This window comes from Cucumis sativus, chromosome 3, assembly GCF_000004075.3.
Source record: "Cucumis sativus cultivar 9930 chromosome 3, Cucumber_9930_V3, whole genome shotgun sequence".
NCBI lineage: Eukaryota > Viridiplantae > Streptophyta > Magnoliopsida > Cucurbitales > Cucurbitaceae > Cucumis > Cucumis sativus.
The window spans coordinates 17,952,486-17,967,683 of NC_026657.2; the positions used below are offsets into that span (position 1 = coordinate 17,952,486).

Below are 15,198 nucleotides of genomic sequence, written 5' to 3' on the forward strand. Positions count from 1 at the left end.
TAAAAGTATAAAGGAAGCACTAGTAGCTCAAATTCTGTTATCAAGATTGTCCACCGGAAACTACAAATTGCAGGCCCCGTATCCAAATTATGTCATTAATATATTAATTTACCGATCCCAGACTTCAACTTTCTCTTACTTTTCTAAAAATTTCTAAATAAAGACGTAATCGGTAAGTTTCAATCAATTAAGAAGGTTTGAAGAAATTACCAAATTATGAATATAAATAACCTAACCGATGCAAATAATTGCTTCAATAACTATAACATCAACCAATCAAATATTCAACAAAATTTACTTCCTCCAACTTCGGATTCTTCCGTCCGTTTCAGAAAGAGAAAATCAGAATCAATTAGAGAGAGATGATATGAACTTATAATCTGTTTGTTCTTTTTTTTTCCTTTTCCGATCTCCGATTAAGATCTAAAATCAAAGGAGAAATTCATTGTAGAGGCGTTTGGTGCCCTAAATCGGTTACAAACCGTGAAAGAAAGGATAGATTCATGGACTGTACACACTAAGAATGAACCGATAATACTCGATTTTGGTCTCGAAATTCTAAAGCCTAAATTTGATTAAATTTGTGAAACTACCTCTCTACTGGCGAAGAACACTAAGATCTCGTCATCATCTTCTTGAATTCCTCGAAATTTACATGTCCATCACCGTCAACATCAACAGAACTGATCATCCGGCAACAATCTTTGAGGCTACATTTTTCACCAAGGCGTTTGAGAACAGAGTGCAACTCCTTGGCAGAGATTAAGCCGTTCTTATCAATATCGTAGAGATCGAAAGCGTCCTGCAGATCTTTGTTTCCTCCAGTGGAAGAGGAGGTGAAGTCGGTGAACTCATCGAGGTCGATGAAACCGTCACCGTCCTTATCGATCTCGGACATAATGCGGTGGATCTCGTCGGTGGAGATGTTGCCGCTGAGTTCACCGAGAGCAGCGGCGAGTTCTGTGACGGAAATCTTGCCGTCGCCGTTCTTGTCGAATTTGTTGAAGACTCGGATGATTTCGTCCATGGAGCCTAAGGCGGAGGATCCTGGAGTAGAAATTGAAAGGGAGTTGTTCTTGGCCATGGTGTTGATTGTGAAGAGGATTTAAAATTTGAATAGAGAGAGGTTTTTTTACCTTTTTTTCAATTTCAATTAGTTGGTTTAGGTAACGAGGTATTTATAGAGAGAGAGAGAGGTGGAAGCTTCCACGCGGTTTCCACGCGTTATTGCAGGCGGTGATCAGGAGTGTGTCAGTGTACGAATACTATGCTATACTATTTAGTATTTACTACTCTTTCCTTTTCCATAAACATTTTATCAAATCAAAAATCTTAATTAATATTTCAAATAACTTTCAGTTTTTATTTTAAATAATTATATGAAATCATTTTCAAAATTCATATTCTTTCTCAAACTATTTTTTTATTTTCAAAAAATCAAATACAAAATATGGTTACTGTCTTCTAAATTTATTTTTAAAAACTTAACACCAAACACATACTAATTTTAATAATTGAAATTAATACATAAATCCACATCTCTTTTTCCCAATATTTTTCTGGTAAAATATTGTGACAAAAATATATTTTTAAATTTTTGAAACAATTTTATAAAAGTAAATGAGTTCTCAACCAATATAACGAAAATAAATTTTGTTTTTGGTAGTTTGGTTAGAAATGTGAGTAATTTATCAATTTTTCTATTTAAAAGAAAACTCTCTAAAAAAAGTAAATGATGTTCTTTTATATTTAAAGAAATATAAAAGATCTTCGTTATGTTTATGATTTTTCTTTAAATAATCTTTCATCTTTTATATTTGTTTCGTACAAAGTCAAATCTATCGTAAACAAAATTTCAAATATACTGATTATTTTTCTACCGAGGATGTATTTGCTTATTACCTTTTTCTAGGTATTATATGAAGATTATTTGTTGACTATTTTCATTAGATTCAAATACAGTTTAGGGAAAGTATGATTATCTTTTAGTTTCTATTTATAGCTAGAAGAATATTAAATCTAGTGGGAATGTTTTCTAGATTGTTACTCGTTTGAATGTTAATAAAATAATATACTTATATGAGCTATAAAAGCTTTTTAATAGAGAATTCCTTTTTTGCTCCTTTAACTATTTCTCTAATTTTTAACTAACCTAACCGTATCAGAAAAATAATACTATCTTATTTTATAGGAAATTAAATAGATTTTTGGACATGTGTGATCTAATGAGAATTTGACAAAATAATTAAAAATTAAAAAGTGAAGTAGATGGATATATATAAAAGAATTAACTTGAAATGCATTTGTAAAAATGTTGAAAGTTAAAATGGTGTGCAGTTAATAAATTGGGAATCTCCCTTTTGTCTTTTCCCTTTTTAAAACGGTATGATTCTTTATTCTCATAATATAATAGTATAGCTATGTATTAGTGAGAATTTAAAAGAATTAAAAAGTTGTTGGCAGTTTCGAAACTCCTAGAGACGTCCATTCGAATATATAACTCATAACTATATACAACTATATTAAACAAAAACATACTCTCAATCTCAAAAGTCAATAATTTCACCCCGACCTATCACAACCTACTTTAAGTGTATTTGAATTGCATTTTTATCAAATTAAATTAAAAAATATATTGTTTTTCTAAAAAAAAAATATCACATCTTGTTTTCCAACAATCTAAAAATAAATTAAAAAAAATGAATTTATAAAATAAGGTGGCTTAGAATAAATACCTAAAACTAACTTTTAGAAAAATAAAATTTGTGTATTTAATGACTAATCTCCCTAGTTTGTATGAAACAATCCGGTTTCACCAAACAACCTTCGACAACCTTCGACAACCTTCCTCTGTCAATTGTCGTTGGCCAACTTTCTTTCACCGTTTTTTCGTGATCATTGCCTATCAAATTTTGTTGATAATTTTTTTGTGATTGTTGTCGACTTATTTTTGTCAAATGTTTTATGGTAATCGGTATCGATCAATTTTTGTCAACTATATTTTTAGGTTGTTATTGGCCAATTGCCAACAACTATTTTTTTGTGATTGTCATTGTTTAACTTTCAATGACCACGGTCGCCAACCACTGATTATCATTTTACATAAATTGTCTCCAACCACCTGAAACCAGCATGCTCGATGATCAAACAAATTTTTGCCGATGAACACTTTTGACAAAAAAATGTTGTCAAACATGCATGTGTTAAACATGCATGTGTTTTTCTTTCAAGAAGTTTTTAGAAAAAATGTTTAAATAAAAATGCATTTTTTAGGAAACATTTTTTTTCTTGACTAACATCTATAGTCCAAATTATGTTTTATGTTTTATGTTCATTGAGTTCAATAAATATATATTTGATTTAATATAAATTATGTTTCCAAAAATGACTTTTTTAATTATGTAATACAAACCATACAAAATTTGAATTATTTTTCTACTTGACATTGTAACCCTGCATTTATATTTTTATTTTTATTTCAAAATAGAACTTCACTCGTTAACTTAAAATTTTGAATTGAATTACTTAAACTTTTGAATTGAATTAGTGATTCAATATGTTTGCGTTGAGAAATTGAAAAAACTATCTGCTTTTATCCGAACATTTATTTTCATAGCTAATATGTTAATTGTGAGATTAAATGCAGCAAAGCAATTGTGGTAACAGAAAACAAACAATTTGGTGTTCATAGATGAGACGCCCTTTTCTTGTTCAACTTGAACCGGAGGAGTACTAAGAACATATATGGAAACTTTCAATTTTTTCTTCTAAAATATTAAAAAAAATGATTAAAATGAATAAAATGAAATTGACCACTTATTTGAATATTTATTTGTAACTCTATATTTTGGTGGCCTTTGTTAATCTAGTTTGAAGATAAATTTGATTTGTGGCAATGGATTAGATTGGCGGGTGAGGGTGAACCATTAGAGCTTTGCCACGTAGAAGGGTAGAATAGGTAGTTGGATCCAAAGAGACAATGTCCACAAACTACAAAAGTTGGAGAGCAACGCAAGTAGGCCAATTAGATTGCACTTTTTCAAAAACAAGGTTTCCCTGGTCCCGACCGCACTTGATTACCACTTTTTCTTTTTCCCCGCGTGAGTTCACTAAATTCACTTTCCTTTTATTTACCCTTTTATTTCTTTCTATCAAACTTTTCACCAAATATTTCCATTTTTTTCAAAATATGTACAATTTTTTAACAAAATAAGAAAAATAACTCAACAAAAGGTTGAAATCTCTATTTTTTAAATTATCCATGTCCATGTATTTTTACAAAAAAATATATATTTAATAAATACGAAAATCCTGATTATATTTTTCGTTTTTTTGCATTGAGTACAAATAGTTTATTTTTTAAAATTGGTAAGAAATAGAATTGATAAAATATTTACTTCAATTTGTCCGTTGTTGGTTGTTTTGTTTGTAAATAATTTGTCTATTTTTTTATTTTTGAAAAAACTCCCTATTATTTTATAAAACTTAGATAAAAAACCCTCTCACTCATTTTTTAGGGAAATCAATAAAATAAAAAATATAAAAAAAACTATATTTAAATGGTTCTTTTGAGATATTTACAAATATTACAAAATATCACAATCTATCCGTAATAAACGACTATAATAATAAGGTGAGTTTAGAAGTGATATTTGGGGAGTGATATTAGAAAAGAAAATATAGGTACAATTGACTCAGTAAAATTGATTTTAAATGATCAAATTTATGTTTGATAACCAGCTCTTAAAATCGATTTTCTTTAATGCTAAATATGATTTTAAAACTATCAAATTACCAAGAAGGGCATTTGAGTATTTCAAAAACTATGTAACGGTGATTCATTTTTATACCATACTAAAAGGGTGATATTTCAAAAATTAATTTTGAGTGATTTCTTATTTTTCAAAAATCACTTTCTTTAAGTTGTCAAACGCTGGTATTTTTGTGCAAAAGTGATTTTGGCCCTTTCAAACTCACCCATAGTCTATCTTGATCTATCACGGTTTATTATAGATAAACTATGATATCTTATTTTACTATTTTAAAAATAACAATTTTTAAATAGTTAAATTATTTATTAAAGAAATTATTTTAAATGAAAAAGCAACTAGAAATATTTATACAAATATAGTAACATGCTATTATTTTATGAAGGATTATGCGTGTCGGTCATAAATAGATAATAATATTTTAATATATTTATAAATATTTTGGTTCAAACTCTAAGATTAAAATGATGTTTATTTATAATGATCGAGTAGGATCTTAATTATTATTTATATTACATACATGGTAGTGATATTTTATTTGATTTTTGTGATACATTTATATTTATATTGACATTGAAAGGGTGAAAATCTGCAAAAAAAAAATACTTTAAGAAAAATGAATGGAATGATGAGATGTGAATATATTTATGAATTTATATTTAAGAGTCATTATTATGAATAATGGTTTTTATTATTATTAAATGTGGTCGAGTGTGGTCGTGGGAAAGCGCGTTGAAGTCGCATGCTTCCTCGACTCAAATTTGATTATTCATTTTTCTTTTTTGTTTAAATACATTATCTAATTTTATTTTTAATTAATTAGTCTTTATATTATACGAATAATGCATTATTATCCACGCCAATTACGTTTTATTTTTATTTTTATTTTTGAAAAAAGAAAGCTACAACTTTAAGATAACCGTCCAAATCACAAAAATTGAGTATAACTCAAAAATAGCAAATTTAAAAATTATTAAGAAATTTTACAAAATGGATGGTTACATAATTTTTTGAATTTCTTTTACTCGTTTATACCATTTAGATAGGATAATATATTTTTTTTATATAAGTGTATATGCAAAGTATAGTTAGTTTTGAGAAATATTAACTAATTTATTATATTTACGTGATTGACAAGAATTTTTCAATATACTTATAATATTGGCCAGCATAAATTAAGCATTTTCGTATGATTAATAAAAAAATGGTCATGAGAATTTCAATTATTCCCGATTCATTATATTTTATAATATTTTGATTTTAAATAATACATTGTATCCTTAAAATAATGATAAGTATAAAGTAATCATTTTCATATTTTTTATATTTCAAGTTATTTTAAAACATTATCTGATAATACATAGTACGTATGGGTTAATGATAATTTAAAAGTAAAGTTTTATCATCCTTACAATCGTGCTAATATGGTTATACACTTATTTTGGGTGATTTTTATTAAAAAAAATCATTGTGCCTTTTGTATTGAATAATTATTTTTTCACATTGTGTTTTTTTAATTACATTAATATTCATTTTTGTTTTAGTTAAATGCTTTATTTTGTACGTGACATTTTATTTTCAATCATCCTTGTTATGCATGTCTAAATCAAGAAGTATAATACGTGTGTTATACTCTTTATGTAGGATAATATGTGTTTCATAGATATTGTATATTTGCATAATGCAAATAATCAGACCAAATATCATATCGTCATAGATACAATGTATTTGCAAACTACAATCATTTTTAAAAAAAAATATTAACTAATTTATGATATTTTCGAGATTTGACAAGATTTTTCCAATATCTCCTAAATATATGCTTATAATCCATAACAATTTTTTGGATTATTTTATATTTAAATCAAATTAATTAACATTTACTTATTTAATTCATGAAACTTATGTTTAATAAATATTTCTCCTAGAAAATTGCTAAAATATTTTCAAGGGCTCCTCCTTCATTAGATTTCATAATATTTTGAATTTAAATATTATGAAATCTAATCCATAAAATAATGGTAACCACTCGTTCGGTATTTTCATATGATTTATATTTCGAATTATTAAAAAAAGTTATCAGATAATACATAGTGATTTTAATTTATATTTCAAATTGTACACTTATTTTGATTGATTTTTTTTTATATATATAAAAAAACTATTGTACCTCTTTTATTAAAACGGTGTATTTTGCAAACAAGGTTCAGATTTGGCAAATCTTAACTAAATTTACTATTTTGTTGTTAGACATGATTGCAACAACTTATCCTATGGCAATAACAAATATATATACATGACTTTCAAATTGGTTATTAAACAATTTATTAAATAATACATAATATATATTTTCAAAAACAATTTGAATTTAAATCTTAAGATTTAATTATGTCTCAATAACATTTTTGCAATTATCCATTTCAAATGAACTGCATCTTTTGGACCTTGAAATAAATTTTAAATTTTGTAGTCATGAGGTGGAGTTTTCCATTAATGAAAACTTTTCTAACCGTTATGTTTTTAGGGAAATTTTTATGTAGCATATGTTATTTCAAATATCAGTGTATTTGGGGTTTAGGTGAATAATTGAACATTTTATATTGGATAGAACATTTGAGTGACTGTTTCATTTATTTATTTTTTATGTTTTGCTATACTAATAATTTAAAATTATTTTTGCTATTTAATAAAATTCATAATTTGCTATTCTTCTTGACAACTCTTCAATTTAAACTAACTCTATTATACATCTGTTCGTTCGATTGCAAGTTATAACTGTTCACACGTGACTTTTTTTAAAAGGAAGGTTTATGCTCCCATTAGGATTTAAGAAACTGTAAATGATTTCCAAATTCTATATGGATTTCATGTGCTATTTGGTAGGTACAACACAAACAACAAAATAACTTACCAAACCCTTGAATCATTGAGCAAAGTAGAGTCATCAACTAAAGGTGATTTTTAGGCTAAATAGAACGCTAAAAATTGAAAACTTCAAACGTGAAATAATCATCGACAACAAACTTACTCTTATGGTCGAAAGTCTTTAACTAAACTCAAATAGAAACCATAGATGGAATGGAATGAATAAAGTTCTGGATCATATTCACGTATTCTGTTTGTCAACCAATAGACTCCGAACAATAAGAGAGTAAATCCCAACCTAACGAGGAGGTAAATCTACTTTAAAAGCTTTCAAACCCTCAAATAGAGTAATATGTTCATCAAAGTCAATAGAACTTGTGTAGGAAGGAAATAATGTTTACGAGAATTAAGCATAATGTCACTATTGGAATTACGAACAATGACAACGATTTTCACACCAATATATATTTAGATCTTGTCATATCAAAATATCTAAAGAAGGGGCACACCAACGATAACGGGCAATTGAAAGATTGGAAAAACCATTTGAAAAATTAAGTTCATGGCCTAAAGATTTTTTTTTTTTTTACAAAAATAGCAAAACTAGCCACGGAACGTGAGTTAAAAGAGAAATTAAAACTAAAAATTCTAAAATACTTTCAATGATTCATGAACTTGTGCATGAATTTGATTGTTATGTGATTACTATATGACTACCTTCTACTTTTTTTTTTCTCTTTCATCGTGACACACCCCACACACAAGCACCACCCAGCTTGGGGGACCAGAAAAGGCATTTTTTTCTCGTCTTACCTTGTCGCCTTCCTTAACAAGCCCTCAAGCCTCCTTTGCGCTGCCTTCCTCATAGAAAGAACCGGGTTGACCCCTCAGACGTCACAGGCGCCTTGGGCCGGTATGAAGGTAAGACAAGGGACGGAATGAGGCTCAACTTTGAACTTGGTTGAAAGATGTCCCATTCCGGATCCGGATCAATTGAATATTGTGTGATGTCACCCAGGCCTTTGTTTTTCTTCTATGGTTTTAAAACACCAAAAAGAAAGGTGCCATAAGATTGATTCGAAGGACTATCCATTAGGGAGGATGAGAAGTGTTCGGAGACAAACAGAGCGGTTTATTGGCCTGCCTACCATTTAATTTTCTAAGATAGGTCATTTGAATACTATCCGATATTGTGGTTTGATTACTTTATAAGATTGTATTTATATATCAGTTCAATTAGAGTAGAGTTTTTATTAACCTGACTTAATTAATTTTTGTTTTATATATGGGTGTTCTCGTTAAACTCTAATCAATCTAGAAATATAATCAACTTCTACTCAGTATAGTCAATAATTGAATATAAATCTTTAATTAAATAGATTAGATAATAGGGCTAATCTAGTATCTAATAAAATGACCAAGTTAATTAAAAATACGTCTAATAGTTTCATCTTGTTTTCTTGGATTTCATTGGTTTATTTGGCTAAGGGTTTTGGATAGTTCACAATATTATTATTATCATTTTTTCTTGGAGAGATACTAACTTTATTTTATATTTTGATGTTAGATTCTCAACTTCAAAGGAATTTTATAGCATATTGTCCACCACGTAACAAGGTCTTTCATAGTGAATCTTTGGTGAGTTTTTAAGTATATCCATTCTTTTTCATGCATTGTCATCTATCATTTTTGGATCCTAAACTTTGAATTTTGTGATGCTTAGGTTTGTATAGCATTCAGAAGATTTGAAGCAGTTTTGAATCAAGTCTAAATTTTTTTTTTATTGAAAATACTTTCTAGAATGACTTGGTTTAAAATATTGATTTCGAACCAAATATCCTCATCATGATTTTATTGAAACTTTTCGAAATATTTATATCAGTAGACCATTTTTCGAAAAAAATTATAGAAACAAAAAAAATTTAAATTAATAAATAAAATTTTATAATTTTTAAACAAGTATATATTGGAATTTCTATGGAGTTTCTCAAAGGTACTTGGAATCTCACAAAAGAAAATATATTTGAAATTTTCAATGACTTCCATAAAAATTGCATCATCAACAGTATTGTGAATTCTACCTTTATTGCTCTCATTGCAAAAAAGGAAACATGCTCAGCCCCTTCGGACTACAGACCCATAAGCCTTACAACTGGTCTGTACAAGCTTATTGCTAAAGTTATTGCCGAAAAACTAAAACAAGTTATGTCTGATATTATCTTAGAGAACCAATTAGCTTTCGTCAGAGGGAGGTAAATTACGGATGCCATTTTGATTGCAAATGAAGCGGTGGATTTCTAGAAGGAGAAAAAGGCAAAAGGATATGTGCTCAAGCTTGACATCGAAAAGGCTTTTGATAAAATAAACTAGACTTTCATCGATTTTATACTGCAAAAGAAAGGCTTCCCACAAAAATGGTGTAATTGGATTGAAGTTTGTATTACTAGTGTTCAATACTCCATCCTTATCAACGGCAGACCCAGAGGTAAAATTAAACCCACAAGAGGCATCCGGCAAGGTGATCCGATCTCTCCTTTCATTTTTGTTCTCGCGATGGATTATCTCAGCATTCTTCTCAATCACTTGGAGAAAAAAAACTTGATAAAAGGAGTTAGTTTCAATGGGAAACATAACCTCACTCATCTCCTCTTTGTCGATGATATCCTTCTTTTTATGGAGGATGATGAAGAAACCATAAATAACATGAGAAATGCCCTTCGGCTTTTTGAATTGGCCTCAGGTCTCAACATCAACCTCAACAAATCCATGATCTCTCCTATCAACATTGATACACAGAGAACAAATTATGTGGCGGCTAAATGAGGTTTCTCAGTTAATTTCCTACCCATTCAATATTTGGGAGTGCCTTTGGGCGGTAAACCGAACTCTAGACATTTCTGGTCTGAAACAACGGAAAAACTCCAGAAGAAAATCAACAACTGGAAATGTGCTTCTCTTTCCAGAGGTGACAAGATAACTCTCATTAAAGCTACATTAGCTAGCATTCCTAATTATCACCTTTCGGTTTTCAAGCCCTCCAATCTGTCTACAAAGATGTTGAGAAAATATGGAGAAATTTTCCGTTGATAAGAAAAACATCAACCTCATCAAATGGTCAATGGTGCTGTCTCCTATCAACAAAGGTGACCTGGACATAAACAGCGTTCAGAGTACAAATTTCGCTCTACTGAGCAAGTGGACCTGGATATTTTACGAAGAAAAAAATCATCGGTGGAAATGCATAATCATTGCTAAATATGAACAATCATACTTGGGTGAATTTCCAACTAAAAGCAAATATAGCAGCTCCAAAGCCCCTTGGATGTCTATCATTAAAGGAGCTGACTGGGTCCTTCCTCAAATCAAATGGACCATTAAAAGGGGAGACTCCCTCTCGTTCTGGCATAGCCGATGGCATGATCTTAGTCCATTCACACAGTCCAACCCAAGATTATTTGCACTGTCTACCAGGAAAGGAGACTCCATTGCAAACATGTGGAATGCAGAAACAGCCGACTGCGACCTCTACCCTCGAAGACCATTAAGAAGTGTTGAGGAAGTACTTTGGGACGATATGAAAGCCTCCCCCCCATTGCCTGATTCTGGATTCGACAATCCTCGCTGGATTTTAAACAACAATGGCAGCTTCACTATGGCTTCTATCAAACTCGCAAGACCTCCAAACAACCAAGATGAGACCAACGAAGATGATGGATAGATTTATAACAACTTATGGAAATCTACCATTCCCAAAAGATGAAAATTCTTCATATGGACTCTCCTACATGAGTGTATCAATACAATGGATATGCTTCAAAGAAGGCTCCCAACGTGGAATATAAAGCCCTCTTGGTGTATCCTCTGCAAAGCTGCTGAGGAAGACAAACAATATCTATTCACCCACTGCCCCTTCTCAACAAATCTCTAGAAGAAAGTTGAAATTATATTGGGCAGACCCATGCTCTTTCCAAATTCCACTGCTTTACGCAAAGATCTCTTCAAAACAAAAGGTAAAACAAAAAAGCAAACCATCAAACAACACCTAGTGGGTGCTACCCTTTGGAACATTTGGAATGAAAGAATCAGAAGGATTTTTAAGGGGGAAGAAAAAAAAGCTGATTCTGTATGGAAAGAGACATACAAGCTATAACGGATTTTTGGACAAGCCGATCTTCCCTTTTCAAAAATTACTCGCCTAGTTCTATTGCATTAAACTTAGATGCTTTTTAGCAGTTTAAGTTTTTTGGGGCTTCCCTCTAGCCCCCTTTTATTTCCTGCTTCTTGTATTTACCTCTGTTATTTTTAATGTTGCAAGATTGTAGTGGCTGCCTTGGATCGTCTTCCTTGTGAAGATTTCTCTTTGCATCTACTCTCCTAACGTATCTTTATAAAAAAAAACAAGTAAATTAGCATGTTTATATGTATATCACAATTATAATTATATTATTAGTAACACCGATGGATTTATGTAGGGGCCGGCGAGGACACGTGTCCCTCTCACATGATCAGTTTTTGTATCTTAATATTAATTTTGAAGTGTTAGATTACAATGTATATTAAACAATGTTTAATTGACTCCAAGATTCTTCCCAATTTTAAAAAATTATTTGAAGGATTTATCTCGATCTCTCTCGACTGAGTGCATCATCGAAAGAGTGCATTTTTCATTAAAAATTTGAAATTGAGGTTAACTCTTCTTGGATCATATTTTTCACGAGTCCTTATTGAAATTTATGTGTTCTAAAGTCTTATTTGATCCGAGATCATACAATAATCTTAGGTTTTTTTCAATTAACAGTACAAAAACCAATATTGCATAATTAATAATAAACTAATCAAGTAATAAATTATGAGAATTTAGAATGCATAAATCCCAATAGGGTGCTATTTTAAATCATACTTTTCTCGAAACATTTAAGTTAACTGTTCTCGAGTCATTGTGATTCCGAGATGCACGAAATTGAAAAATTTAAGCAATTATGTCAATGATCTCGGGTCAACCCCCGAGATGGCCTCGAGATCATACTTACATAAGCATTATGTCAATGATATAGTCAATTCCTCAATTATGACAATGATCAAGGGTCAAATTTGCCTCGAGATTGCCCTGGGAACATACTACATAAGCATTATGTAGTATGATCTCGAGTTAAGGTTTCCTTGAGATGCACCAAGCTGAAAAATTTAAGCAATTATGTCAATGATTCTGAGCCAACATTTCCTAGAGAAGGCCCTAAGCTAAAAAACACAAGCATTATGTAGTACGACTTTGAGTTAAGGTTGCCCCAAGATATCTCCGAGTTTAAAAACAAATTAAAAGCTAAAATGAAAACAAAAAACTAAGACCTAGACACTTTTTAGTCATTTTTAGGATGACCAAGGTGGAAGTTCCTCCATCACTCACTCTACTAACACATTTTTTTATTGGGGGTTAGTCATTTTTAGGCCAATTAGTTTAAATTAAAGTTCAATTTCGGTGATGCACTTGACTGAGAGAGACCAAAATAAATTCTTTAAAGAGTTCTTTAAATTTGAAAAGAATCTTGGAATCAATCTCGACCGAAATTAACCTTGAGAAAAACAAAATTACGAGTTTTCTATATATATATATTTGCTATATTTTGTAAATAGATTTTCTTTTTTTATCCATGTAATCGTGGAATTTGAAGTAATTAATAATCACAATAAAGTTTGAACCGTACAAAAAACAACCATTTGAACCTAACAATTGCCCCTTTGTTTATTAAGTCCAAATACATTCATAATAATACTTAACAGCGTTGCAACATCCCCCAACGACTTGACTATTTAATTAGTTAGTGGGTAGGAAGGCCGTAAGCATAACTTCGATGATAACTCAGGTCACCACCTTGTCATAGCCAACTTTGATGATCAACAATTACTCGCGTTGTCATCCATTTTCGTTGACAACTCCAACAACCAATTTTTGGCTTCACGACAACTACTTTTCGGGACCAACTTTAATGACCAATTTCAATATCTATGTTCTGTGCATGTTTAACTCATAGCTCTTAAAGTGTTTTGTAGGGTTGTTGATTATATACAATTGTATTTTGTCGACTTTTAAGTGAAAAAGTTAAATATAAAATAAATTTGAATATCAGATAAGTGTTAAAGAATTTGAAAAAGGCATGTATTAGAATTATGAAACAAATTGGTAAGAAGAACGAATGAAAACAAAACCTCCAAATAAAAATAACAAATGACATAAAGATCATAAAATCGAGGTTTGTTTTATAGAGTATTTTCAACAAAAAGAAAAATGATGAAAATTGAGATTTGTTGTTTGATAATCCTCCAAATTTGGAGGATTTAAAAGTGAAATTGTTGAAAAAAGTAGGGATGTTGTATTATTGGTTGCTAAGATGAGGAGAGAGTTTCCATTAAAAAAATTAATCAAAGAAAAAATGTAGAGCAACAATAGGAAGAAGAAGAAAAAAGTCATGGACAAAAATTTGGAATCAAAAGTTTTGATTTCTTTTTAGTTTTCTATTTTATTTAACTATACATATATTTTTTCGTAGAAAATGTGGTTAGCTAAAACAAAGTTGTAACACTTCATACTCAGGATTTGGCCATGATTCGTAATTTGGATCTTGACATTCTCTTGCGACCTGACAACACATCATTTCTAGTCCTAAATGCTTATTGAAGTGAAAATTGTTTTTACAAACCAACAAGGACCTTTTTCAACATGCTTTGTTCTCACACATGCATCCTAGAAAAAGTTTTAGGAGGTCCATCAAACACATAATTGTTTCAAATTGGACACGGTTAATTTTGAAGTTCCTATAATCGAAAAAGGAAGATACATTTTGTTAATATAGGTAGTACTTTTTATATTTTTTTAAGCTTTCTTAACACCTTTCTTTCATGTTCTTAAGATCACTCTAATTCAAATGTGATATCGGTTCATCCATAACTGTTTCTCTCCTAAACTCAAGACATTATAAAAATAATAAAAAAATTTTAAAAAAAGTTGTCATTCATATTTTATCCGAACAAAGATTGGTAGAATTATTTAAAAAATAGGTTTCTAAACAAAAATAGTAATATAAAAACATATTAGAAAGTTCAAAAAATTTGGAAAGAGATAGCATTTGATTCCCCTAAGTACTCAATTTTGCATCTCCCAGACCCAAACCTAAACATATAAATTCAGACAAAGTAACTCGCAGCACCCCAAACATAGACACATGAATTCTTTAAGTATATAAACTTTCCACGCATACTATATAAACTTATTCGATAGTATAGGGTTCCATCACAAAACCAACAACATCTTAACACGCCCTCGAAAAATTTGGACTGACCGTTTTGGGCTTAATGGGCTATATCATATTTAATAGTATGAGGTTTCTATCTCGAAAACAATTGATAGTGAGAGAAGTAACTAGTCTTTTTGGTTTTTCGAGTGTGAGATTCTCAACATTTAACACAATCCAGGCCGCAAACAGCCGCCCCTTACTGTTTTATCTTATTTTTTAAAATTATAATTATGTATTTTAAATTTTAAAATCCAAAATTTGGATACACAAAAGTT

The 15,198-nt window shown here is 30.0% G+C and overlaps 1 protein-coding gene across 1 annotated transcript; it reads right to left on the reverse strand.

The window, feature by feature from the left end:
• Positions 1-248: 248 nt before the first annotated feature.
• Positions 249-1,162, reverse strand: LOC101218237 (probable calcium-binding protein CML23). The gene has a single exon (XM_004145786.3). The coding sequence runs from the start codon at positions 1,082-1,084 to the stop codon at positions 614-616; it is 471 nt and encodes a 156-aa protein (XP_004145834.1). The 5' UTR covers positions 1,085-1,162; the 3' UTR covers positions 249-613.
• Positions 1,163-15,198: the final 14,036 nt, after the last annotated feature.